At 40.5% G+C, this 27,828-nt stretch overlaps 1 protein-coding gene across 6 annotated transcripts in view; it reads right to left on the reverse strand.

Annotated features, from left to right (window-relative positions):
• Nucleotides 1-386: 386 nt before the first annotated feature.
• The window catches only part of mgab (MAX dimerization protein MGA b), a 33,795-nt gene continuing 6,353 nt past the window's right edge, over nt 387-27,828 (reverse strand). The window contains exons 3-20 of one of the 6 annotated variants that reach the window (XM_088325326.1): nt 26,438-26,867; nt 26,201-26,300; nt 26,008-26,118; nt 25,515-25,616; nt 24,439-24,540; nt 24,048-24,369; nt 21,028-21,196; nt 20,760-20,955; nt 20,550-20,698; nt 18,845-19,007; nt 18,561-18,778; nt 17,295-17,489; nt 15,043-15,334; nt 12,563-12,924; nt 10,084-10,323; nt 7,337-7,448; nt 6,770-7,252; nt 387-4,091 (exon numbers count right to left, since the gene is read on the reverse strand). In XM_088325326.1, the coding sequence (XP_088181452.1) occupies nt 3,628-4,091; nt 6,770-7,252; nt 7,337-7,448; nt 10,084-10,323; nt 12,563-12,924; nt 15,043-15,334; nt 17,295-17,489; nt 18,561-18,778; nt 18,845-19,007; nt 20,550-20,698; nt 20,760-20,955; nt 21,028-21,196; nt 24,048-24,369; nt 24,439-24,540; nt 25,515-25,616; nt 26,008-26,118; nt 26,201-26,300; nt 26,438-26,867 (4,210 nt within the window). In that variant the 3' untranslated portion in view covers nt 387-3,627. Of the gene's footprint in view, nt 4,092-6,769; nt 7,253-7,336; nt 7,449-10,083; nt 10,324-12,562; nt 12,925-15,042; nt 15,335-17,294; nt 17,490-18,560; nt 18,779-18,844; nt 19,008-20,549; nt 20,699-20,759; nt 20,956-21,027; nt 21,197-24,047; nt 24,370-24,438; nt 24,541-25,514; nt 25,617-26,007; nt 26,122-26,200; nt 26,301-26,437; nt 26,868-27,828 lie in introns of all 6 variants that reach the window. The other 5 variants (XM_088325327.1, XM_088325325.1, XM_088325324.1 and 2 more) reach the window with 5 other exon arrangements.

Here is a 27,828-nt window from a genome sequence, read left to right on the forward strand (position 1 = left end):
ATGCATGGACTTGCTCCCTCATATCTTTCAGATTTAATTTCCCCCTATGTTCCGGTCGGGAACCTTCGCTCTGAAAATGCTGGTCTACTAGTGATCCCAAGAGCCAAGAAGAAATCTACAGGTTCTAGAGCGTTCTCCATTCGGGCCCTGGTGTATCAGAGATTCGATCTGCAACCTCAGTGGAAATGTTTAAATCTAAGCTTAAAACAAACTTCTATTCTATAGCATATGAATAACCTATATTTTGTGTTGACAATATCTGTGTATTATTCGCCCTCGTGTAGGTTTTGGATCATGGGGATGGTGTAATAATAGTCTGTGGTTTGCAATTATCTGTGGTCTGTGCAGCCCTTTGAGACTGCGATTAAGGGCTATACAAATAAACATGACTTTACTTGTTTTATTCATTCTCAGTATATTTCCCTTGAATCGCCACAACTCAAGGTTGCTTCGACATCGTGTAAAAGTTAGGAGTCAACCGATTCAAATCATAAACAAAGTGCTTTCATATGATTTGCACAGCCCAACAGCACACAAAAGTTTTATAAAATGATAGTGTTCAAAAAAACAGTGATTCGCGCTGTAAATAAAAATTCAGGCCAATAACAGGAAAGCAAAACAAAAATCACAAGAAGCGGTGAAAATTCGAGACACATTTCATCCAGTTACATTCAGCAGGTCATTTAATGCTCGTTGGGTGTCTCAGTACCAGAAAGTGAGACCAGCGAGGAGCATTGAGTGTTCACAGTGGTCCTCAATTACAAAATTCAAGCTATCAGAATACACGATAATACGGCGGAGGCTGAAATGGACTCTTAAAGCAACAGTGTGTAATATTTGACCACTAAACGTCACCCTTTATTCTCTGTATTTTGACCAGTCTTTCATAAAGATAGAAAGAAAGAGGGAATTGAGAAAAAAAGGGAAAAAGACAAAAGAGAAGAACAAGAGAAAATATGGGGAAAAAGGAAGAGAAAAAGAACAAAAGGCATCTGGAAAAACATGGCTGACAAAAAATGCTAGCTCCCTCTGTGAGCCTCACATGTCAAAAACAAATTTCTCGGCCTACGTATTACATTGTAGTTCTTGTGTTTTTCATATCATTTAAATCCACATATTTGTAAAGAATAACGTTTTTTTGTTTTTACCACTAAGAGGCGCTAAATATTACACAGTTTATTTAATAGAAAGTAAAAAGGACAGTGTTGTAATCAGGGTTTTTGGTCTCGTGGTTAGAGTTTTCGTCTGCACGCCGATCTCGGAAAACGAGATCTCGTTGCTTCGAGATTTTGTCATTGTTGTGGTGCTTGTCGTCAAGTGAAAGAGGTATGCCTCCGCAAAAACAGTTAGTATTAGGTGAAAATCAACACAAAATTGGTAATTTTTCAGTGTCAATAATAAGTCGAAACATAATGCAGAAAGAGATAACAACGGCAATAATTCCGGCCCGAAAAAACGACGAGAAATTCTTCGGAAGATCGCAGAGGCAGGAAAACACGTGTTTTGAAGCGAACGATTTGCCGAAAGAAAATAAACAAAAGAATACTCCTAGCAAGAAAAGGACCTTTCTGCCAAAATGGACTAAATTATATCCCTGGTTACGTTCTGAGGAGGATGATAATGGATTGGACCTTGAGAAGGCACTACAACTGTGACGGGACAGTAAACCACGAAGAATATATGAACTGAAAAATCTGACATGATGATTAAAACTGCATGTATATATAGATTATTATTTCAGCAATATTTTGTATAATGTACAATATTGTGAACTGAAAAATCTGAAGTGATAACTGCTTTGTATTACCAATTAACTGTGATGATTAAAACTGAATGAAAATGTAGATTAATATAATTAATTCAGCAATATTATTTTGTATAATGTACAATATTGTTGTGAACTGAAAAATCTGGAGTGATAACTGATTTGTATTACCAATAAACTGTGATGATTAAAACTGAATGAATATGTAGATTATATTATACATTTGTCGCCGATTTAAATTTTCAACCCTGATAACACTAAATTTTGGGGACCCGTAGATCTCTGTAGGGACCCATAGATTTTTGAGCATGCGAGTCCCCGGGACCCATCACTTTTCACAGGTAAAATAAACACTGTACTAGTGCCTCCTAGTGCTACAAAGAGACTTCATTCAGTAAAAATCATCAATTTGAATAGGCAAAAAAAAGAAGGAATTATCATACAGATGTATTTTCTTTCATACATAATCGTAGGTCGAGAAATTTGTTTTTCTTTTACATAGCAAATCCATACTTAGTAGTAGTCATGTTTGTCTTGCATCTTGCTGCCATGCTGTGCTTTTTGGCAATGTTTTTCTTTAGCGTTAGGCAATACAGTACCATCTACTTGTCAAATATCACACAAAGTACCTTTATTTCATTATCATCTCATGTCAATTGAGTACATTTCATTAATGTACTTCAAATCTTACCACCAAAAGTTGGGGGATTGTGAAACATTTCATTGAGAGTAAATTGGTTGATATGATGCGCCAACTCGTGGGCAAGGAGAGTCCCGGGAATGCCAATAAAAAACTTGTTGATGTTCATGATCTAATGAAGGGGTCGGAAACCTATGGCTCGCGAGCCATATGCAGGGATCAGAATGGAGATTTTTATTTTCAGCTGAAATAGCCAGGGTCCAGGAATAAAGCAGGGCGGAGAACCCCCCCCCAAGCGCCTGGGTTTTAGGCAATTTACTTGTCCAAAACCATGCTTATATTTATCATTTAAGTAACATTTTTAGAAGATTAAAATAATTTGCCCACATAACTGATTTTTTGTAAATACTGCAAGATAAGTTCAAATGCAGTTCAGTCCCTGCAGCTTGAGCAACAATGCGGCCAATTTTTCTAACGGCCGCCAGGGTGCGCCAGAGCAATAAAGGAAAGAGTGAGACAGTCGGATTTTGAATTTGTTTGCTACGCAAGAGAAAAAGTGAAAAAGTCGGAATGCCTTTGGGGTTCAAAAACAGCGGAAATCCGCGGATCCGCGGAAAATTCTGATCCCTGCATATGTGGCTCTTTTCATGAGTCAATGAGCACCTTGACAGTTAAAATGAGCCTTAAGACTCTTAAGTAGCAGTGTGGGGGGGACAAATTTTAAGGGATATATTTACATTGATATGGGACAGTCTCTGGCATAATTCATATTTCAAAGATTTCATCAAATCATCAAACGTGAAATAAAATGCCCTGAAGAACAAGCTTTTGTCTTGAGAGCAGGTTTAGCGGTTTTGTTGAATTGTCTCTTAAAAATAACATTCGAATATTTTGAGTCCAAAAGTTTTCCTACCCCTGTTTGAATGTCTTAAGTTTTGTTTAAAGGCACATCAAGTGGGGTTTCATAGTGACCAGTTCCAGGGTTATAGTCCGTTTTTTCGTATTCCGAGTTGGAATCGAGGTCCAGATGCATCCCCAGGGCTCCCTCTTTGGCGCTGGGATTATTTGATTTCATTCTCTCACATATGTGCAAGGATAGTCTTGTTTCTCAGGGATGTCATGACAAGCCATGTTGTTGTTCAAATGTAAATGTTTTAAGTTCAAGGCACATCAAGTGTGGTTTCACAGCGACTAGTTCCAGGGTATATTACCTATGTCTTTCTTATTCTGAGTTGGAATCCAGGTCCAGCTGCATCTCCATGTCTATCCAGGACTGCCGCTTGGCGCTAGGGAAGTCCTTGCCGAGGGATCCTCGCGTACGTGGTCTTAACTCGCTGGGGACGAGGTCCTTCCTGGGATTTTCTGTTGTCTCGCTTTTACGCGGCCGCCCTCTCCCGCGTTTTTCCAATGGTTTGACACAGTTCCTTGCCGGGATGAAGGTCTGGTCTTGTTCGGGTTTGATTTTCCTGTTAAGGTTCTTTGGGGGTCTTCCTCTCGGTCGGGGTGCTGGAGACGGGGTCCAAGGTGGGTCGGGGGCGTTGGCGGGGATCCCCTTTTGGTCTACGGATTTGGATTCTTTTGGGGGTGTGGCTTGGTCCTGAAGGATCGATGAGTCAGTGTTTGGAGTCGTCGCATCGGCGTTTTGGTTGGGTTTCATAAGCATGAGGGCGTAGATGCCTTGCCCTGCTAAGACAGCAAAGGCAAGATTAGAACTATTCACAACACAGTCACCCGTTGCTGTATGACAGTTTATTTATCGCAGTTTCACTGTTTTGCGGATTTTCATCTTGCATTGTGTTCTCCAACCTGATTCGATAAACAGAAGAAGATTCTTTCTACCGCCAACAAAGTTGGACTTCCCAACCTGCTAAACTTGTTCTGGAGCCGCATGTGTGTTTTTGGCGCTCCCTAGAGGCTACCCAGCGCGTTTTCTTTTTTTTTAATAAAGGAAAATATATGGTTTCTGTAGGTCAGAACCGGAAGGTAAATTCAGTTTTTCATAACTTTTACATGATGGCTGCAAAGTATCATGTAACGTAAAGTAGATCGTGTCCTTAATCCATACAATAGTGCAATAAAACAGCAAGTTCTTTTTCAAAATTATAATTTGACAGTATTAAAAGACTATTTTATTTAATAATTACAAAATACTGTGCATGTATTTGTTAGACAAATACTTGAGCCTTTAAATTGGGTTTGTTCTCTTAATAAATAAATAAATAAAAGGTTTCTACTTTGCAGGATTGACTATTGTGGAACACAAACCATGCAAAAAACAACAAATTACAGTACACTGATGTTACAAAATGTAGAAATACAGTGATACCAATAAATACAAGATTAGTTGGTTTCCGGATCGTGCATGTATCTAGAATTTTTTTGTATCTTGAGCGAATGTAACTGATTACAGTATAACTGAAAACCAATTAATCTGTTCCCGGCTTCCCAAAAGCCACCAAATTAACTCTTAATAGCTTCAAAACAAATTTGTTAAATATGTGCAACTACGTATTAAGCATATTTTTATGGGAATAGAATTTTTGTTTTCTAATCTGATGCATGCCAAAAAATGTTTTAGGGACGCAAGTAGCCACAGGGCCATAATTTGGATTTGACAGTATTTCAAAGAAAGAAAAAAACCCAACAAAAACACTAAACTCAACATTAAATGTTATTATTGCAAACATTTTGCGATTGTTTCCCTTTCTACACTGGAGACCAAAATTATTGATCAAAATTATAGAAAACACAGATCAGAATTAGAGACAAATAACTGGTATGGGAAAAAACCTGAAGGTTACAACAGTCAGCAGTCTGCTGTGAATGACTTCAGCATATCTGAGGCCACAGAAAGGCACTGCTCTGGTGTGATTTTGGTCCATTCTTCTTCCAGCCTGCTCCACAGTTTGGGGAGTGTAGTGGGTTTTTTGACCCTCACTTTGTCACCAATAGTTTTCCGGAGGATCTCTATTAGGCCATGTATTCAATGTTTTCAATTTTAAAGAAATTCTTTATCCGTTTTGCTGTGTGACATGGAGCATGAAGTCCTGCATGAAGACTGCAGGCTGATTTGGCGATGAATGCAATTAACACACTTTGGAGTTTTTCTCCAAAGTGTCGCCGGACATAATGCTTCGAATCAGAGCCAAATAAATTAAATTTGCTTTCATCACTAAAGTGAACACTGGACCAGTTATCATATGCCCAGACAACATGCTCCTCACGTGCGAGCGATTCCAGCTGCAGTGTGGAAACCATTACCCACGGACATCCTCCGCACTGACCTGTCCTCTCTTGCATTTGTCTTCAGTGTATTACTCGCCTTCTTTGCCGACTTCAATGAGTTAGTAGTTTTGTAAAGAATCAATATTCTAGAATTTACAGATTTGAAACGATCAACGTGTCTTTCTATAACTGATTTGTTGATGTTTTCATCTGGACCTGTCATGATTACCGATATGCATCACCCTTTGGCACCAACTGCCTCAGACTCTGATTGGCTCTTTATCCCTATTTAAACCTACTCCTATATTTCCCCTTTTGTCAGTCCGTCTGCAAACCTCAGTTAACACTAGGCAAGCCTTTTTCGACCCTGACTCCCACCTGTTTTTGCCCGGCTTTGACCCGTTTTTGATCCTGACCACGTCTACTCTCCCGTCCCGACTTTTGACCTATTTTAGTCCCCGACCACGTTAACTCTCCTTTCGTGGCTTACGTCTCGCTTCCAACCCCAACCACGTTTTTGCTCTCCTGTCCTGGCTACTGACCCGTTTTTGCGTTCCCGACACCGCCATCGCTCCTCACTGAAGATCCACTTCCGCGTTCAGAGCGACCTGCTTCCCGCCTCCAGCAACCACCGGATCGTGGGCGCAACACTTTCTCTTTCTTCCAATAAAACTTGTGAAAAACGCAACGCTAGTGGGTCCTGTCTCCGTTCTGGTCTTGACAGGACCACCTGATGCCGGAGGCTTTTAGTAAATTTAGAAGAGCCCACCATCTTGCAAAGTCAGTGAAACTGGCAGTTAGAATGCCAGTTAAATAGGGGTTGGCAGATAATCAAGGTAATTAGCACCATGTGCTAGATTAGCACTATTAAATGGCTGCATTAACCTTGGAGCGCACAAGTGAGTCGAGGGTGAAAATAAGTTGATTCCTTGGAGTACGAGACAATGACAACTCAGAAAGAGTGACCACGCTCATCGAGTGTGACAATGCTAGCTTACGAACTGGGGATGAATAAATTATCTATCTATCTAAACCGACAAACCATAATAAATGCATCAGTTTCTAGAACAAATGAAAATGTCTATGTACTGTGCATTATATATAAATCCACCAAGTTCAGTCGGACACAATAAACTTACCGGGTTTCATGGACGAAGGCAGGATAAGTCTGCCGGTCTTGGATCGAATTAGAGGGATTGCAAAATGTGGTCCAGGCTGAGTCAAAACCTCCATGGGGGTTGGAGTCGGGGCTGCTGGAGGGGAGTCGGCATTTGGCTTTGGAGCAGGTGGTGGTTTCTCCTGTTGGGTGAGGTCTAGGGGAACCGGAGGCAGAAGTAACGGAGCGTCGGGGGGGTGTTTTGAAACAATGCTCGGCGGGTTTGGTTTTGATGGTGGGGGGAACTGGGCGGATGGTAGGGGCGGAACTCGAGATGGAGGTGGAGTTGGGACTGGAGCTTGCTCTAGAACTGGGGGTGGGGTTTTCACTCGGGCTGGAAAACCAGTGTCATCAGTAGTAGGGTCCCTCTTGTTCTGGTGCACTCGCATGAAGACAGGTGAGCTCGCTTCGTCTTTTACGCCATTGAAGAGGATTAATTTGCGTTTGATCAGGTCCACAGATTTACCTAAGATGAAAAAGGAGGAAAAAAAATCAGCTTCTAATTTTCTTCCTATCAACTTTGTGATCCAACAACAAAGGCAACACAGACCAGACATGGAAGACAACTTGTTCAGGTAAAGCATCTGCGCGTGGGCGAGCTTCTTCTTCTTCTCTAATAGATTAGCCGAGAAGGCCTCCAGCATGCGAATTTCTTTCACTGCCTAAGAGCCGCATAAAAAAAAAAAGTGGGTTACAAATGAAAATCGTTGCAAAGTTTCAACAACTCCCCCCACAAATAGGCACCACTAATGCGATGATGCCCAAGGACACATCTGGCTACAAAACAAAGCTCAACTTGAAAGATTGAAAAGTTATACAAACATGACACTTCAAAGTACAGTGATCCCTCGCTATACCGCGGCTCACCTTTCACGGTCTCACCGCTTCATGGATTTTTATTATGCATTGTGTTCTGCAGTCCGATTGGCTAAACTGGGGGAGTCAAACTCATGATCTCTATGGGCAACCTCAGTGTAGTGGCTGTAGTCAAAGGGCCTCATGTAACTAATAATTGTTATTCATAGACATCATAGGCACCGTCGCGAGCGACAGGCCTTTCCAGCGGCTCCGCGTTATTTCGCTCTTTTCGTGATTTATTGTTTTAATTGTCTGCGTCTATCTTCGGTGTTTTTCGTCCCGTTTGAAAACTAAACTTTGGATTACTTTCCATCCTATGGTTATGGGTTTTAACGCACAAAAATACGTTTATTCGAGGAATCAACTTCTTGCCCTAAATAATTCTCATGCCGGCGTGATGAGGGGCCCTATCGTGGATCTAGAGCCGGAGCTAAGGTGAAGGCTAAGTGGCTAGCGGCGTTATAAGCCTTCGGTACCATCCGTAATCATGGTAAATGTGAACTCTACCAAATAAGATCGATGAACTGGCTGTGCCGGTGAAAAAAAACAAAGCGTTTAGGGAGTGCAGTTTGCTGTGTTTTACGGAAACGTGGCTCAGGTCTAGCGTCCCAGACGCTAACGAGGAGCTACCCGGCGTGAGCGCTGTTAGGACAGACAGAGATACAAAAGCCTGCGGGAAGCGGAAAGGAGGTGGACTCGCTATCTACGTGAACACGAGGTGGTGTAACCCTGGGCACAAAGATTTCCATCTGCTGCAGGGACGTCAAACATTTAGCCTAGCATGTGACGTCATCCATTCCGCTGTTGCTAAACTACAACACAGCACCCCGAGGCCGTCCTATTAATCCGTTGATAAACAACAAAAGGATACTGCTGGAAGTGTGAATTTCCCTATCTATCTACGTAATAAGTATGTAAAGTAAATGTAACTACTGCCTCATGTAAAGGAATTAGAATTTATTCACAATTTAAGTCACAAATACGACAAATGAATTAAAAAAATGTCACTGACATACCTCTTGCGATACCTCTTGTAAGTGCTACGAGAAATTAAAATATGTCTAGAGGTAAAATATGTCTTTCGATTTAAGATTTTGCCCGACATACAAGAAGAGAAAATTCAAGGTACGAGAATTTCCTAACATTACACCAAGAGAACGGGGCTTTAGAGTAATTTTGTTATCATCCTATTTATCTTGTTATTTGTATTATCATATTCAATTACAGTGTATTGTGTTTTGGTGATCAGGAAGATGTATTAAGGTTTAACTGGGGGAAAAAAATAATTCGTTTTCAGTTCTTTTGAGATCTGAGCATTTTTACATAAGAGCGCAACCCGAGAACAAATTAATCTCGTATGTAGAGGTATCACTGTATAACAAAACAAAACAGATCTTTTGGAATTTTCTAAGAATCATTTATTTCTCAATTCCACTCATCGTCATTGATATGAAACACTGTAATGGCATTTAGTGGCGCTGAGCAGTCACTTTGCGGATATGGTCGTGACCTAGCATTGTGGGAAATGCAGTTTTTATTCAAACCACTCTTTTGACCTGTTTTTTTACAGAATTCGAACACATTTACGTAGCCAAATTCAAGCAATTTAAGGACCTCCGAAGCTCATTTTCCAATTTCTGCAGTACCATTAAAGAAGAAATCCAGTATGAATCATGTAATTTCCAGAGCCACAAATATATATCTGAGATTTAGATATGCTATGTGTGCATTTATCAAGACCAGAGTTTTAGATCTTGAGTAAATCGAAAATATATTTGTGGATCTGAATAATACATGTGTAAATATTTTTGAGACAAATCTCTTCCAAAATAGGTGTTGGGCAAAAATGAATATGTAGCTTACATGTTCAGTTGCAGGAAGTTCTTCCCAGTATTATTTACTGGTTAACGCTACCCTCTTTTTTTGCATTGCCCAAAATAAATGTCCAAAATTGATACTAATACCATGCACTAATACACATTTCATAGTGCCCCGTTCAGGTGTAGCATGCAACTGTCCTCGTGACCCACATGGGGCACTGATGCTTCACGGGACAAAGCCATACAAACTAATGCCAGCTGCCGTTCATCACGAAGAAGAAGAAATGCAATGGCAAAGCGTGACCACCAGAGAGCAGTGTCTGCGTCAAGTATTAGCGAGAAACATGGCAAAAATGTCAAGCATTTAAAAGCACTTTAACTCCAAGTTCAAGCACCTTTAAATCATTGGAAACACATTAAAATTCAAGCATGTTCAAGGATTTCAAGCACCTGTAACAAACCCTGTCTTACTGAAGGTTTATCTTATACGCCGGTGCACCTTATTTATGAAAAATATTTCACAAAGGACTTTTTCAGAGGTTGAGTTTTGTAATCCAGAGTGCTTTACAGTGCAAAAAATATCGTATACAGTCAGTGGGAATGTATATTTCTTACTCACCAATTCTAGGAGCTGAAGTTTAGATAGTCCGCGTCTGCCAAGGACGTTATGCAGATTGACAAAAAGTGCCCGTTGCTTGTGGCGGCGTTGCTTTTCGATAGCCGAGTGGTTTTTACGCGTATTCTTCATTTCGCAGTCTGTTTCGGGAGCTTTGTTTGGGCCCCTTGCTTCTGGCGGGTCTTTGATGGCCACATTTGTTTTGGAGTCCTCGATGGTCTCGATGTCGATGTTGGAGTCCATCTGATGACAAAAACAACAAAAATTTAAGAAAAAAATGGTAGTCTGTTATCATCCCTTTGCGTCTAACAACAGCGACAATACGATGAAGGTGATGTATGTGAGACAGGTCAGGAGGCTTCACCTGCTACTGGTAACCATGGAAACCAGTACCATCAGTTTCACGTGGGAGAGCAAATCCATACACCCCCCCCCCCCCCCCAAAAAAAATGGCCTGGAGAGGGATGGGCACCGTACTTGCCCAAGACACACCACAAAATTTGCTGTTTATTTTTTGTGTATTTTGTTTCACAATAAGAAATGTAACAGCTCTTATTAAGTTTGGTTTACAATTTTATGTTGAAATTGTAGACTTTTTTGTACTGTTTAGATTAGGGTGGTCCTGGAATGCATCATGTACCCCACAAAGGACACCTGTATAGCTCATGCATAGCTCACTAGTGATGCGTCATCGTGATTTTCAAGGAAATTTGATTTTTAACCTTTCTAAATTAGTTTAAAAAATTAACCTATTTTTGATATGCATAAATCACTCAGTGGCCTTATAGAAGGAAGATGTTGACTAAGTCCATTTGAACCCTACCTAGAAATATTCCAACCTGCTAATAATGCACTAACATAGTAACAACATCGTAATAACACAATCCTTTTTAGAAAAGGATATGAAACTGATAACCCTTTACAAATTTCAACAAAAGTTGGGACCTGAGTTATAATATATTTTTTGATCACTGCATTCTAAAACCTAATTATCTCAAATTTAAATTTCTATTTAAAAAAAAAAAAAAAAAAAAAAAAACTACATTAAACTTAGGGCGTGGCAGGAAAAACTACACAAAACGTATATAATTTAAAATCTTTAGATTTACACGAGGGTTGATAACTGCTACAGACATTTTTTTAAAAAGCAGTTACATGATAAATATGATAAATAATTGTCACCAATTATGTTTCAGTCCAACGAAAGCAAAATGTTTAATTTTAAGACCACACAAAGATAATCACGTCATTAATTACTGTTCTAAAGGAATATTTTATGATTTAGAATTATTTTAATCCAATCATGGAAAAATAAATTGACAACTAAGGGTTGAACACATAATCGGGAAAAAATTATCTTCGAATGGAGTGCGCATGGCGTTAGAAATAAGGTTGCATGTACAGGTGCTGGAAGAAGTTGAAAGCTTTAGGTACTTGGGTTGTGATATGGCTGCAGTTAGTGGAATGGAGTGCGAGGTATTGAACAGAGTGAATCAAGGAAGCAAGGTTTTGGGGGCTCTGAGGAGAATATGAGTATGGATGTAAAGAGAGGACTGTATGAGAGTGTGATTGTACCGACTGTGTTGCATGGTGCAGAGACTTGGAGCCTGAACGCAGATTTGAAAAGGAAATTAAATGTTTTTGAGATGAAGTGTTTGCGGAGTATGTTAGGAGTGACAAGATTGGATAGATTGAGAAATGAAATTGTGAGAGACAGAACTGGAGTGGAAGTAGAACTGAGCAAGCGTGTGGATAAGAGAGTACTTGGTTGGTTTGGACACGTGGAGAGGATGGATGAGGCGCGAATGTTGAAGAGGATCTACAAGGAAGAAGTGAATGGAAGGAGACCATGAGGAAGGCCACAATTGACGTGGATGGATGGTGTTATGAGTGCACTGCAGGAAAGATCTAGTGAAAGCTAGAGCTATTGTTGGTGATAGGAATGAGTGGAGAGGTGTTGTTGGGATGTCTGGGCATGTTCTAAGGGATGGGCAGGGCACCCGTATGATGCGGCAGGGGTAAACCAGTGAAAGCTGTCGGGCCCTGCTGTTGAACAAGAGTGTGTTGTGTCACCCTGACCCGAGTGACATGGCCGCTTTTTTGTGTTCCGTTTCATCCGGAGGGACGAAAGCATGACCAACTTAGGTGCCTAACTTGTTTGGGCATTTGGGTTGGCCATGGCCCAAATTTTTTTGTATGTTTTTTTTTTTGCTATTTTTTTCCCTTTTATTTTCTTTGTTATTGTATGTGTTTGTCTTGCTGTCGGTCACCCCTCTTGTGGGATATGACCATGGTAGGTAGGTAGATAGATAGATAGATAGATCTTCGAATTAAATACGTCTTTCGATTTGTTACAGGTCTTCGGGAGGCGGGACTTACATGTAACAAGAGTAATAAAAGAGTCAAGGTCTTGTATTGGCAAAGTAAAAAAAAATCACAAGGTTTCCACAAATTTAGGGATTGTATTTTGAAACAAACTCACATCACTGTCGCACTCTGCACTGTAATCCGACAACTCTTCTGAAGAAAAACCTGGCCGCTCCTCTTTGATCGGCCGGATTCCATCCGTATCCACTGGCGCATTCCCTTCCTGGCCTTTGGGCCCCTCAATCTCAGGGACCTGGAGGAGGGTAAAGGCGCCCGGCTGGGTGACAAAGGGGCGCGTTCTTTCATTCTCCCCTGTTGTGGAGGCCGGGCAGATTCTGAATGAGTAAGTGCCGCTCTGGCTTAAGAAGCTGAGCGTTTTCAGTGAGGAGGAGAGGGTGAGCGAGACGGGCGTTCGGTTAGATCTCTGGAAAGGGTTGATGGTGGCGAGTGGTTCTTTTTCAATGATGTGGCATTGAACTGATTAAAGAAAAATAGAAAGAAGACAATTTAAAATTTAATAATGAGCTGAACCAAACACTAATCCCTCACTACCTCCCACTTTGTGTCCTCAATGCATTGCAGTTTGAAAAATACTCCATTATCCATTATCCCTGATCGCATATTGCTGTGAATAGGAGCCAGCAGAGAGAAATATTGCCTGTCTTGGCAGCTCTTTTTTGCCTTTGTGTCTACCAAAGGAAACTTCACTCATTTGGCCGAGATTATTACCCCCAATCGCATATTGCTGCGAGCAGAAGCCGGCAGAACCCAATTTTGTCAGGAATGACGTCCCTTTTTTTTACAATTCTGCTCACAAAAATGTAACTGCCCTCGTGTGGCCGCGATCCATTATCTCCAACCCTACATCGCTGCAAGCGGGGACCAGCAAATGACATGGTTATGGCCGCGATCCATTATTCCTCGCTTGACCTGCACTGGGGGCAGGAGCCGGACGAGCAATTTTTTGGGCTGAACCGTGCTATTGTGGCTTGCCTACAACGAACTGAACTTTTTTTGATCGTGAACCATATTCCTCAATTGACTATTGCTGGAAAAGAAAAATTGTGTCATGCGTTGCAACTCTTTTATCCATTTCTTCGCCGAAAATCAACAGCAACCGTGAGGCTGCCATTCTGGCTCACCTAAAATTAAATGCACGGTTGTGTCTGAAAACCATTATCCCCAGCTTAATTTTTCTGAGAACATGGTCCAACAGAGTGCATTTTTTCCCAGTAAAGAGACGGTAAATAGTGAGTGTATGGCCCAACAGAAATTAACTTCAGAGTTTTGGTCCATTATTTTCAATCGACTATTGGTGCGCATATTAAAAATGGTAGAGGGGGAACTGCTTGACAGATTTTCACATATTGCCAAAGGTTCTGGTCCCGCAATTAAAGTACTGTATTCTCCATTAAGAGTTGTGACAATTCCTCAGTCTTTCTGTAACTCTTCAATTTCTCCATATTTAGGTTCCTGATAACAACAGTGACACTTCCTGTTTACTGACCACTTCCTGTTTGAACCATGGCTAAGGAAGCTCATAACACTGCCACTCGCAATAGCAATTTATCAAAATCTCAGTAGGCGTTAGGGAAGAGGATTCAGGTCAAGTCACATATATTATTATCGCCCTTAATCACAAGATGTCTCAAAGGACTGCACAGGATTGCAATTATGGCCAAATTAAAACATTTTTAAAGACTTGCAAAGCATTTTCTCCAGTAACAATAACATCAGAAATCCAGGGTGAATCGTGTTTTTGCAGATCATAAAATATATCTGCTATTTACTTGTGCAACTTTTAATCTTGCATGTGCATTTAACAAGACGTATGATTTTTAGATCTTGAGAAAAATGTGCAAATATTTGTTTTCAAGACAAATCTCTACGCATATTGGTGTTGGGTAGAAATAACACTAATATGTAGCTTACTTTTCAGTTGCAAGAAGCTCTTCCCATTCAAACTTACCACTGGGAAACGCGACTTTAATTTTTGTCATGGCCCATGATCATAAATTGCATTAACACACATTTCATAGTGCATTGCTCAGGTGTAGCATGCACCTTTCCCTTTGGGCCCAACCTGTAGGAGACGATGACCCCTCATAAGACAATACGATACAAACTAATGCCAGCTGTCGTTAATCAAAACAAACCCCACCCACCCACAACATGGACTGTTTAAACTTCTGCCTTCGGGACAGAGGCACAGGAGTTAATCTTGTATTTTAATCTTTGTAATATTCATTATATTCATGTATATAGTTTCTTTGTTCTACTATGCTTCAAACTGTGTGGACAGCAAAGTAAGAATATCATTGTGCAGCGAATCGTTGTTCTTTACTGTGCATATGACAACAAACACTTTGAAAAGCCACCAGAGAGCAGTGTTGGCATCATTTTTAAGCATACTTGACTAGAAACATGGCAACAATTACAAACACTTCACCCAAAATACAAGCACTTTTCAATTCTTGAAAACACAACATTAAAATACAAACATTTTAAAGGATTCCAAGCACCTGTAAAACCCTGCAAATGAAAATAGTCAAAACAAAGCAATCCATTTTTAAAACACTCAAATGAATAACATACCAAGCGGCTGGGTCTTGATATTGCTGCTTTTAGTAGACATGTCCAAGGGTAGAAGCGTGACGGCTGCCTCCGAGTTGTGATCCGGAGGATTGGATTTCAAGTTTTCAATGTCTGGTTTTACGTCAACATTGGGCAGGGAAGCAGCAGGTAAAGGGGTTTGGTCTGGCCTGCGAGCAATGTTAGCTTGCGGCCTCAACCTGCCCGTAACGTAAGCCGCTAGCCGGTTAGCCGTGTGAAGTGAACCCATGCTGCCGAGCAACAGGTTGACATAGTTGTAAGTTCTTCCATTCACCTATCGTGGAAAACAAATTAATAAATGATTAACAGTCACATTTTAAAATAAAATGTCTTGTTTTTTGCTTAAGAATATACTCAAGTCAAGAACGAAATCACACATCTCCTTGACTCTGCCCCAAAGGGGGTAGGAAAACTACGGCCTACAGGCCCACTGGGCGAAGATGTTCATAATATCATGACAATATTTATTTCTGTGAATAAAAACATGTTTTTTGTGACAGCTCTGTCCCCATTGTCTGTCTGTGTGTCTACTACAAAAATGCTACTATACAAATACTGCAAAAGGACAACAAAGCTGCCAAATCTTTTGCTTAAATACAAGGACCGAATAGGTTTTGGCTTTAATTCTAAAAATGAAATACTACAAGATACTAGGACCATAATACTATAATAAAAACAAATAATAAAAACCCTTTTTGCTTTATTATAAAAAGGAAAAAAAAACTACAGAAATACTTCAAAAATACTTCTATAGGAATACTATAAAAATACTACTAGAAATTACTACCAGGAAATATAACAAGAATACTAGAATGGAAATACTACAAACAAATATCACTACTGTAATACTATAAGACAGAAATACAGTACTGGAATAAGACTAAAACATTCCAATTAAGTGCTTAAAAACAGGGACCTAATAGGTAAATGTGTTTTAATTCTAAATATAAAAGAAATACTAACACCGTAATACTACAATACAACAATACAACTACAGTCATACAAAAAATACTAAAAGACAAATACTACAAAATCAAATTTTGTGCTAAAATACAAGAACTAAATTCCTATACGCTTTAGTAGCAGTAGCTCAGGAGGTTAGAGCGCTCGTCTTGGGATCAAGGGATCCCAGTTCAAATCCCGGCTCGTCCGTGTTACATGTCGAAGTGTCCTTGGGTAAGACACTGAACCCCTAATACAACACTGAACCCCTAATACCCCCAATAAGCAGGTTAGCGTCTTACATGGCTGCAATAAAAGGCCGCTATTGGGAAATGTGGAGCACATTGTAAAGCGCTTTGGGAAGTAATTGACTTGAAAAGCGCTATATAAATGCAGATCATTTCATTTCATAATTCTAAAAATGAAATACTACAAAATACTAGGACCATAACACTAAAAGTAATAAGTAATATTACAAAAATAGTACAAAAATAGAAAACTAGAGATCAGATTTAGTGCAAAAACACAGGGACCCTTCTTGCTTTATTATAAAAGGAAATACTACAGAAATACTTCTATCGGAATACTATATAAATACTACGAGAGAAAAGCTATAAAAATACAACTAAAAATTACTACCAGGAAATAATACAAGAACGCTACTATGGAAATACAACAAAAATACGACTACAGTAGTAGTATAAGACAGAAATACAGTACTAGAAAATTACTAAAAAACTAACAAATTTAGTGCTTAAAAACAGGGATTTAATATATAATTTTGCGTTAATTCTGAAGAAAAACTACCACCGTAATACTATAATACAACAATACAACTCCAGTAATACAAAAATACTACTACAGAAATACTACACAACTCAGGATTAAACTTTGGTACTTAAAACAGGGACTTATTATTATTTTTTTCAATTCTAAAAAGAGAGAAAAAAATACTACAAAATAGCTACAAAAACACTTCTATGCAAATACTACTACACTAATTATACAAAAATGTCACCACAAAAATACTAAAATACTACAGTAATATAATACCAAATGTAATACAAAAAACAGGGACTTCATCTATCATTTTGCTTTAATTCCGAGCAGTTTTAAGTCAATTCAATGACATAAATATAATTAAAATCAAAAGTAAAAAAAAAAAAACATAACAACATGTAGATGTCTGTTCATAGATGCAAATAAATTATATTGGATATGTCTACAGGCCCGATCTTCCAGCCACATTTTTCAACCAAATGCAGCCAAAGACTTCAAAAGTTGTCTCTAACCTCTATAGGTTTAGAAGCTTGTCCGTCGGCCGGTTGAGTTCTGGCCACCATTAATCCGGCAGGCAAGACCCCAACCAGGAAGGGCTGGACTCCGGAGCAGATTTTGAGGCTTTCCTCCTCCGGCTCCGGCTCTTCTTTGATGGTCCTCTGCTCCTTGGTTCTGCCGCGAAGCTTTTTTGCTTGACTGATGCGTACCTGGAGGATACATGATATCAGAAGTAGAATTGTCTTTGATAACAACGGAGTCAACATTATTCACAAAGACATTAAACACTTTTCCCCCCAAGCGCTCAAGCCTGCAAGCTTATGTATTGATGCGGCCAATTTATGCATTTTTTCCTAACTGCCACCAGGGGCGTCCCAGCAGTAAAGATAAGAGTGAGACAGTTGGAATATGTGTGGAGGAAAGCGTGGGTTTAATGTACCGTAAATTCCGGACTATAAGCCGCTACTTTTTTCCCCAAACTTTCAACCCTGCTGCTTATTCAGTGATGCGGCCAATTTATGTTATTTTTCTAACGGCCGCCAGCGGCGCTCGAGTTCAAAGGGTAATATTTAGACTGCAACTTCTTAGTTTGTGCACAAATTATATTGGCGTAGACATATCCTCATCATGCAAATTGCAAAAAGAAAGGCACATGACGCAACTTTCAAGCTAAACGCAATCGAGTAGTCCGATATAGAAGGAAACAGGGCTACCGCACGTAAACTTTACTTGGCGAGCGTGATGCTAGCGTGTTTTTGAATAAAGTAGCGTGAGACGACGTCTATATGACAAAGTCTCTTTCCCATACTGAAGGAAGACGACTTTGATGACGTCAGCTATAAGGGGCAAGAGGAGTACGGTTTACCGTGGTTTCTACATGTACGATATGTTTTTTTTAACAGACTCGTCAACTGTGATGCGAGCGTGTTCCTAATAGCACCTGAGCTCAATTTTGAGCTTCATGGCAAAGGCTGTGAATACTTATGTAAATGTGATTTCTTAGTTTTCTAATTTTAATAAATTCAAAAAAAGTTAAAAAAAAAAAATTTTCACATTGTCATAATGGAGTATTTTGTGTAGAATTTTGAGATAAGAGATTTAATCAATACAATTTGGAATGAGGCTGTAACATAACAAAATGTGGAAAAAGTGAAGCGCTGTGAATACTTTCCGGATGCACTGTATGAAAGTAACTATAACACAGGTTGGTTTTATTAAAAGCTAACTGACCTACTTCCATACTGTACGCAAAAAATGCAAAATAGGCATATAACACTCACCCTATAGATGAGTTTGGACTCGCCAGGCTTTTGGAGAAGGATCTTTGTGATGGGATTGATGGAATACGGTCCGATGGTGAAAGTCTCTGACAACTTTTCCTGATTAAGGTGCGTGCACAACGACTCCAAGATCATTTCCCGGTCTTTCTCCCACGGACAAACAGACTGGATTTCTATTTGCTTTTTGGTGACTTTCTGTTTAGGTGTTGTGCTTTCTGCTAAGGAACACAAGAAGAGTTTACATACCCTCAAATAATAGAACATCTCGGCACTTATTTTCTCACCGTGAATTCTGCTTTGAGCCGGCACTTCGAGGTTTTTGGCTAGCGCCTGAACGTCATCGTTGGTGTTCTGAGACTGCGGTTTGCTGTTGTACGGGCGGACCCGTGCACACGTCATGAAGCTCTCCAGGTACTTGTAAACGGGATCCTTGTCTTCCTCCCGAATCTGAAATTGCAATTTGACGTTACCGTAATCCCTTACTACTACTTGAAAAATAGTCATCCGTTATCGCTGTTTGCATATTACTGAAAGCGGGGTAGGCAGAGCGCATATCTGTCAGGCAGCTCTTAACTGCTCTTCTGTCCACCAAAAAATGTGATGCACCCATGTGGCCACAATCCATTATTTGTCATTGCATATTAATGCAAGACGGCTCTTTTTTGCCGTTATTTCCACCTCAAATTAACTGCACTTGTGTGGTCGTGATCCATCACCTCCAATCGCATATTTTTGCATTTTTGTCGGCGCGTGGGCCAGAATGGCAGGGGGAAAATGTACGTTTGTGTTTGCAATCCATTATCCACAGTCGACTATTGCTAGAAGCAGGGGACGGCACAGCACTTGTTATTTTCAGTTTAAGCTGCCATTGTGGCCTCCCTAAAATACTGTTTCAGCCTTGTTCCATTATTCCCAGTCAACTATTGCTGAGAGCGGGTGGCTGAGTGAGTGATATTGCAAGTCCATGAGGCTCTTTTTTGCCATTGTGTCCACCATGAAGTGAAATGCACTAATGCTGCCGCGATCCATTATCCACCGACGACTATTGCTAAGCAAAGGGGACAGCAGAGCACATTTTTTGGTATGGGCTTCTGAAGCAAGCCATTGTGGCCTGCCTAAAATGAACTCCACTGTTTAGGCCTTGTTCCATTATCCCCAGTCAACTATTGCTGAGAGCGGATGGCTGGGAGAGTGATATTGCAAGTCCCTGAGGCTTTGTTTTGCAGTTGTGTCCACCATAAAGGGAACTGCACTCATGCTCCCGACATCCATTATCCACGGACGACTATTGCTAAGCACAGGGGGCAGCAGAGCACATTTCTTTGACAGCAGAGCACATTTTTTTGGTTCGGGCCTCTGAAGCGTGTCATTAGGGGCCGCCTAAAAAGAACTGCACTTTTTTGGCGGAAATTCATTATCCACAGTTTACTTTAACCGGGAGAGCACACTTGCATCATGAGCGGGGGCTTTTTCACGATCTTGACGCCTTAAATGTACAGCACCTGAGCAGCCGCGATCTATTATCCCCAGTCGACTAGAGTGCAAGCGAGGGCCGGCAGTGTACATTTTCTTGAGCTCGGCGAAATACTTTAAGCTAGGCTAAGCCTAAACAAACAACATTCTACCATTACCTATTGTGGTAGGATGCCAATGTATCTACATTTACAGTTTTACTTACAGTAATCCTTCGCTATAACGCAGTTCATCTTTTTCATACTGGATGCATCAAGGATTTTTATAATAAATTGTGTTATGCGTTGGATAAACAGACCTTGAGGGAAAGGTTGGTGGCAGAAAAAAAATACAAATAAATTCAAATTATATATGTCCCCCTAAATAAGTATATGGTATAAATGTGTGGGGCGGGGGAGGGCAACTCTGCAGATTTTCGCATAACAAGAGGGGTTCTGTTCCCCATTTACCACAATAAACAAAGGATTACAGTATTCACGTTGTGAAACCTCTTCTTTTTTTTTTTAAATATCCTACCGGTGACGGAGGCAAACACTGCTTGAGGGTCTTTGCAGGAGAAAAACTTTGGCGCCGAGGTTCGCAGAGTGGCTCGGGATCAGTGTCAAGTATATTGCGGCTCCAAAGTTTGTTGGACTGACATATCTCTTGCTTTTTGATGGTGCCTCCTGGAAGAAAACCCACAAATCACTCCGAGCCCCGATGGGAGCGTTTAGAAAGAGGTCTTACTGCTAGTCTCGACGCCTCTTGTTCTCCGATCGCCGCAGGAACAGCTGAGCATGCACTCGGGCCGGCGGCAGTGGAATGGGCCCATAACGGGTAAAATTAAGCTGTAGCATACGCAGCCCAATCTGCAGAACTCTCTTCTGCATTCCACCATGCTGACTGGCTTTTGGGGGTGTTGATCAGCCTGCTGGTGCGGCATCTGATTTAAGGTGAAAACGGCTGGACAATCACTTACTATTTTTACGCACGCAAAAAAACATTTATTTGGTACCTTGTCAGGCTGCATCACTGCGAGGGAGGCTGCCACCCTGGCCGGTGTCAGATGCGTTCGGGCGACACCGTGCTTGAGGACGTCGTCCTCAATCTCCAACAGTTTCTGCTGGGCTTTGGGCGGGGTGGCTGTTTTGATGGCAGCCAACAACCCAGGAGCATATAGGGGGCTGAACCCCAGGGATTACACAAATGTACAATTAGAAAAGCTATCATAACTGCAAAAAATTCCATTGAAGCTTTTTAATACCTCCTAAAACAGATTCACAATAGATTTCAGGATTCACTGTTACGTTCAGGCAAAGCCATACATTTGGTCGCAGAGTGGATTTGGGAGTGCAATCAGTTCCCGTCCCACAACTAACATGTTCCATATGGAAGACATAAATAATTGCGTGGTTACAATTTACTAGCCTTGGGGTTTGATATAATACCATAAGACGCTGTGGTTTGTGAGATTGAGTCCATAAAAACTATTTTTATTACTGTATATACTTGCATATAAGCCTACATCGCATATAAACCGACCCCCAAAAACTGCTTTAAAATAACCAGTGTTATAAATATCAGGTCAAGTGTACTCAAACAACAATAATTTTCTAAATGTTATGACAGTGTCTGAAATAACGCCTACCCGCATCTTTTATGTCGGGCGTACAACTTACAAAACGTCTCTGCCCGGGTGGCCGACAACTTTTTCAAGAAAAATAAATAAATAAATAACTTTGTGTTTCCGGGCTTTCCCCAGCATTATAAGGTCGTGCATTTGCATATCATTTTCCAAAGACGACAAAAAAAAGGGAAAAGTGGTTTGAAATCAAGCCAAATCCTCAGCCCCAAAAGAAATATTCAAAAGAAGCTAATAAAATCGATGACGCTACAAAACGTAAACGTACATGAAAAGCATCATGGGAAGAGGAGTTCACGTGGCTTGTAGCAGACGACGCAACACAAACATTGCATGAATGAAGATGAGTAAATACAGCTACTTATTAATGGCAGATGGAAAACATGCAATGAATGTTATAAGTAGATTTATAATCAACTTAATTTTAAAGTGTTGTTCTGTTATATATTCTGATTATCAATCCTTAATACTTTGCCACAATCGGTTTTTTTTTTGCGATGAGTCATCTTATTGTGTTTCAAGTTGTGAAAAATGAGGCAGGCAACTTTATGGCTGGGCAGGCAACTTTTCACAGTTGTCTGCCCTGGTGTACGGTAACTTTTTCTCATGAGTTTCAGACACAGGCAATGAAGATAAAAACAAATACATTTTACACCCAGGGTTTGTACACCTTTTTAATAGCCGAATTCAAGCACTATCTCAAGACTTTTAAAGCCAATTTTCCAATTTTTCTTGTAACATTCCAAGAAGAAATCCATAGTGAATCATGTATTTTGCACATCCACAAATACATTTGTGATTAATACGTGGGTTAAACTATATATGCAATCTTCACACGTGCTTTTCAGGTCCTCAAATATATTCGCGATTTAAGTATGCCATTTTTAATCTATTTTACATCTCGAGTAAATTGCGAGAATAGTCCATTTTGAGACAAATCTTTACCCATATAGGATTATGGTGAGAATGACTGTAATATGTAGCTTACATTCTCAGTTGCAAGAAGTTCCTCCTATTATAATTTACCACTGGGAAACGCAGTTTCCTAGCTAGTATTCATTAATACGGCAGCCTCCTGGCATCTTTTCGCCTGAGCTCTTGGGCGACGACGCTTCACACGACAAACAAACTAATGCCAGCTACCGTTAATCATAAGGAAAGAAGAAATGCAATGACAAAGCGAAGCCACCAGAGCTGGGGTGTCAGTGTCATTTTCCAGCACACTTGTTTTATTTTTCTTCATCTGATGCGTGGTCTTTTTAGTCAGACTGAAGAAATACACGGCAACAATTTCAAGCATTTACAAGCACTTCACCCAAATTTCCAGCACTTTTAAACCCCAAAAAAAACAAATTAAAATTCATGCATTGTCAAAGATTTCAAGCACCCGTATGGACCCTGCAAAGATTCACAGTACCTTAAGGCGGTCTTTCAATGGCACTCGAAAACTATTTTTGTATTTCGCAATAATTCCTTCTTCGACACGATCGTTTTAGTCACTTTTTCTGGTCCGGATCAGGGGATATTGTAATTGTGGCCTGTTCAGTCCTTTGAGACTTTTTGTGATTAAGGGCTACGCAAGTAAATGGGACTTGACTTTTTTCCTATTTTTCTTACCCCTGGTTACTAACTTCCTTGGGACCGATGTTGCTTTGGAAAATAATTGTATAAAAGTATGAAAAATTGTGATTACTTAAATGAAAACGTTTACAGTGACGCTTTGTACAAAATTACGTACACTTGTTTGAATGGTTGTCAATTGTTACTGCATACGGTAACTGTTTTGCCTTTGAGGAACATTTAGTGTCGTCTGCCGGTGCTCTCTAGTGATTAAAATGTGACAGACGCTGCCCTACTTATGAACGAGGTTCTGGACGATCGTTCATAAGTTGAATTTGTTCGTAAGTTGCTTCAGTGCTATATTTTGTATGTTTAAGGCTTGTATAAGTAACCTGTTTTGTTTTGTACTAGAAAAATAAACGATTCAGAAATTAACATTCTCTTTAAAAGATAAATAAAGTTACATTTAACTTACTTTTGGAAGACGGGCTTCAAGAGTTAGGCAACTTCCTCCTGTGCGGTAGAAATTGGCCGAAGAAAAAGCGTTCTGACAAATTTCTCAACCGCATCAATCTTTCTTATTCCACTATCATTCCAAAATTAATTTTAGAAAAAATGTTTTAATTCAGATTAATTTTCATGCAACCATAGCAATCACTGTATTTATATTTCAATGTGCCTTATAGTCAAGTGTTTCTTATATAAGAGAAACATACCACACTACAAGGTCTTTAACCTTGTAGTGCCCTACTACAAGGTCTTTAACCTTGTAGTGTGGAAAATGCGGTAATTACGGTAATTATGATGTGAAGTAGAGACAAAAGAATCCTTACCCCAGTGACCTCGAATCCTTCTTAGCAGCGATAGACACCGATCTCTGCAAACGCGGAGGAGGCGACGTCAAAGCGGCGTACAGCAGCGGCTTATTGGAGAGCATTTGGGGCAAACCGATGCCTTCGGCGGTGGTTTTACGGTGCTTGAGCGCGCTATCCAACGTTTTCACGTAACTGGCGCTCTTGGCGGGTAGCCTGTAGGCCACTTTTGCCTCGGGGCCGACGGTGAAAGTATCGGCGCGCTCACTGATTTGCCGTGCCTCGCTCTCCAGGTACTCGTCCAGCATGTCGCTGCAGAAGGCTGACAGGTTCTTCTGGGAGCCTGAGAAAAGAAAAGAACATGCTTGAAGGAGATAGTAAAAATAACGGGAAAAGAGAGAAGGCACCTCACCGTGATTAGACTGCATGCTTTGAACAAACTTGGTCTTCCAACCCTTTATTTTGGTCACGTCACTCGTTTTTCCTGTTCGGGAGATGAAAGGCAGTCCCTTGCCTGCAAAGGAAAGCTCTTGTTCATTCACTACGCTTCACATACAAATGAACATGGGCTTGGTTGATTTGCACTAATTGAAACTACCCCTACAAATCGATACAAATGTTAACCTAGCGATGACAACTATTGCAAAATAAAGAATGCCTTAAATTCAAATAATACGCACAAAAAAATCGTTTCAAAAAGAGAGGCTTGCAAATCCAAGACAATGATCGATTCAGTTATTTTTTTCCTGGTGATTAATCATCTACACAATAAATACTCTCATTTGAACATTCTTTTAAATCTACTAAGATATATTATAATTTATTCAAAAATATTGTCCAAAACATGGCAATAACTAATCAAATAATTCCATTTTTCTTAGTAAAAGCAAATCTTTGGAATCAGGATTTAAGGAGGGGGGGGGGGGGGGGCATTTGTGGCCCACACACCGTTTTTCAGTGGTCCACAGCATTTACCATAAATATGTTTCTAAAAACTACATCTTTAACAAACTTATAAACTACAAATACTCACATCTACAGATACATACACATAATAAAGGTATTGATTAAAATTTGATTCCAAAAGGTAGGGGGAAAGAAACAAGATAATGCCTTTTTACTTAAGTCAAAGCACATCTTTGGAATCTGGCTTAAATTTCACATGTGTCCAAACTGTGGCCCGCAGGCCATTTGTGACCCACACACATTCGCTTTGACACACTGCAATTACCCGAATTTTTTTTTTCTAAAAAGTACGGCTTTTTTTCAGTATCCAAAGACACAAGTTAATTATTTATCACTTCGACAGTTCCATTCATTGTGCCTAAATTGATGTTTTTACTAAAACTAATGATGTAAATAAATCAACATGTTGCATGAACTTAAAACATTTCAATAAAGTGAAAGAAAATCACAGTAGCCCCTTTATCCTGTATGTGTCCTTAAAATAGTCTTTTTTTTAGCACCCCAGGATGTGTGCGGACCTACTGGCATTGTCCTGTGTTTGGAGTTTGAGCGGAGGAAGGTGAGCACCCAAGTAGACCAGGTCAATAGGCATGCTGGGGTCCAGAGAGCTCAACTTCAAGCCAACTGAAATAACACATTTCATGTGATTTTTTTTTTAATTAGTGTGCGTGTGTGTTTGCATGCACGTATGTGGCTTATAAGCTTCGAAACGGTTAAGGAGATTTTCATGAAATTTTACACAGTAGTACTTTAGGCTTCTGGGAGTGTCTTAAGCTAGGTTTCGTGTCAAGGCACCTCTAAGAAATACCAACTAAGTCGATAAACACCTAGTTTCCTGTACAAGCGCAGCTGGATTCCACGCTGCTCTTTGCTGCTCCCTAGTGGCTCACAGGCGCTTTTTCAACAAACCACCGCCCCAACAACCACGCCCAAGTAGAATGCCCGGAAACACACAGCCCGGGGCGCCATTATGCTTATTACACTGTAATTGTCCACATGTGTTATATCTGCTTACCCTCCTGTAGGACAGGGTGGATCACTTGTCTGTGTTTGGCTACTTTGAGACCCTGAAGCAAGACGAATTCCAGGCGACTAATACGTTCCTCAATCGTCTCTGGAGTGGTTCCTTCTGAAAAGTGTCAAATTATTAGATTTCCATGGCAGGAAATAAGGCTATAAAGGCAGCAAAAGCCCACTAGCTTTGTTACCATTTTTTATTGGCTGTGTAGGGCGCATCAAGGAGGAGGCTAGTGATTCCAGCGTCGTTTTATAGGATGAGTCGGCCCGGATGTGACTTTCTAGATCTTCCTGCGACACAATAATGGATCCATATATCAAATATATACTTTACCGGGCCGAGCAAAAGCTTGAGTAATTCTATTCTACTATTTCTTCTTTTTAGCTTGACAAATACATAGTTATAACTGCGGTTTGCAAAGGTTTACCCTGGTGGCGAATGATGCAAAGGTGAGGCCCTCGACTTCATCCAATTCAGGCTCTGCTGCGATGCAGTCCGAGGGTCCATCCAAAGATGCTGACTGCGAAGTCTCCGACTGCCACCCTTCCTCTAGTCCATTTGAGCTCCCACTCTCATGCATGCGCCTTTGTGAAATGATCTGGCTTGACGTGGCCAAAGTCGACGAGGACATCTGTGGATTCTCGATGTGAAGTCGCTTGCTTGGAGACTCATCGGCGTCATCAGTTTTTGTAAGTGGACGTTTCAGTACGAGCGTGATCTCTCCAAGGCCTTGACGGCCGGGCAAGTAGTTGGTGACCCGCTCCTGATCGAAAGCAGGAGTGAACGTGATGGGCTTCAGGACCAGGCGGGATTCACCTTGCTCAGTAGGGACGTGAGCAGAGTCAGATTTTTGAGAGCTGCAAGACAATAAAAACGAATATCAATGGGACAGCATTTTGGGGTTTTACATTGTTTTAGTTTCAAACTTTTTACAACATACACACTCCTCTTTGAGGACAAGAGACATTCTGATCAATTCTGGGCAAGACTACTCAATGGGGCCACTGACCATCAATGTTAAGGTCCCGCTCTCCAAGAGAGGGCGGATGCTTAACACCACCAACAATGGCGACCAGATGATGAAGGTGCTGTATCTGAAAAAAGGAGGCTTTGCCTGTTAGTACTGGTTGTCATGGTTACCGGTACTATCTGTTTCATGTGGGGGAACAATCCCTAACATTTCCCCGAAAAACGGCCTGGAGATGGATGAGCGCTGCAAGAATAAACTTCTCCAAGACACACCACCAAAAACTCGGACTGTGAAAGGATCTGCGAATGCCTTTTCTGCAAGCAGTCTAACGAAGGGATGTCAAAGTCAAACAGATGGAAGGAAGGAATAAAAAAACTAAGCTACAAGCAGAGGTCTGCACTGGTGGAATATTGTGCAGTCTTGTGAACCTAAAAGAACCTACCGAAAAAGCTAAAACAAAGAAATATCTTCCTATGGCTCTGTCGGTAATCTTAATTTTCAAAGGGATCAAAAGAAGAATTTCCTTGATATAAAACCCCCCATTGCATGACCGTGAAATGAAAGACGCCAATATCATTCAGGCATCAAAAGCATATACTTCAGCAAAAGTGGGCTAAGATCACATTGCAATTTTCTATCGTTCACTAAACTACAATCAAGTGCAGGGATAAGTAATGTACAGCGAAAACAAGTATGCAACGATTCCATGTGTATGATACTAATAATGAATGTCACTGGACGTTTTGTGGTGGTTCAGAGTCATAACGCCAAGTGACAGTTGGACACGACCTGATGACATCTTCTGGTCGAAAGCTACAAACACTTTTTGATTGATTGGAAAACACTCA

The sequence above is a fragment of the Urocampus carinirostris genome, chromosome 20, assembly GCF_059441175.1.
Source record: "Urocampus carinirostris isolate Australia breed hairy pipefish chromosome 20, RoL_Ucar_1.0, whole genome shotgun sequence".
Classification (NCBI taxonomy): domain Eukaryota; kingdom Metazoa; phylum Chordata; class Actinopteri; order Syngnathiformes; family Syngnathidae; genus Urocampus; species Urocampus carinirostris.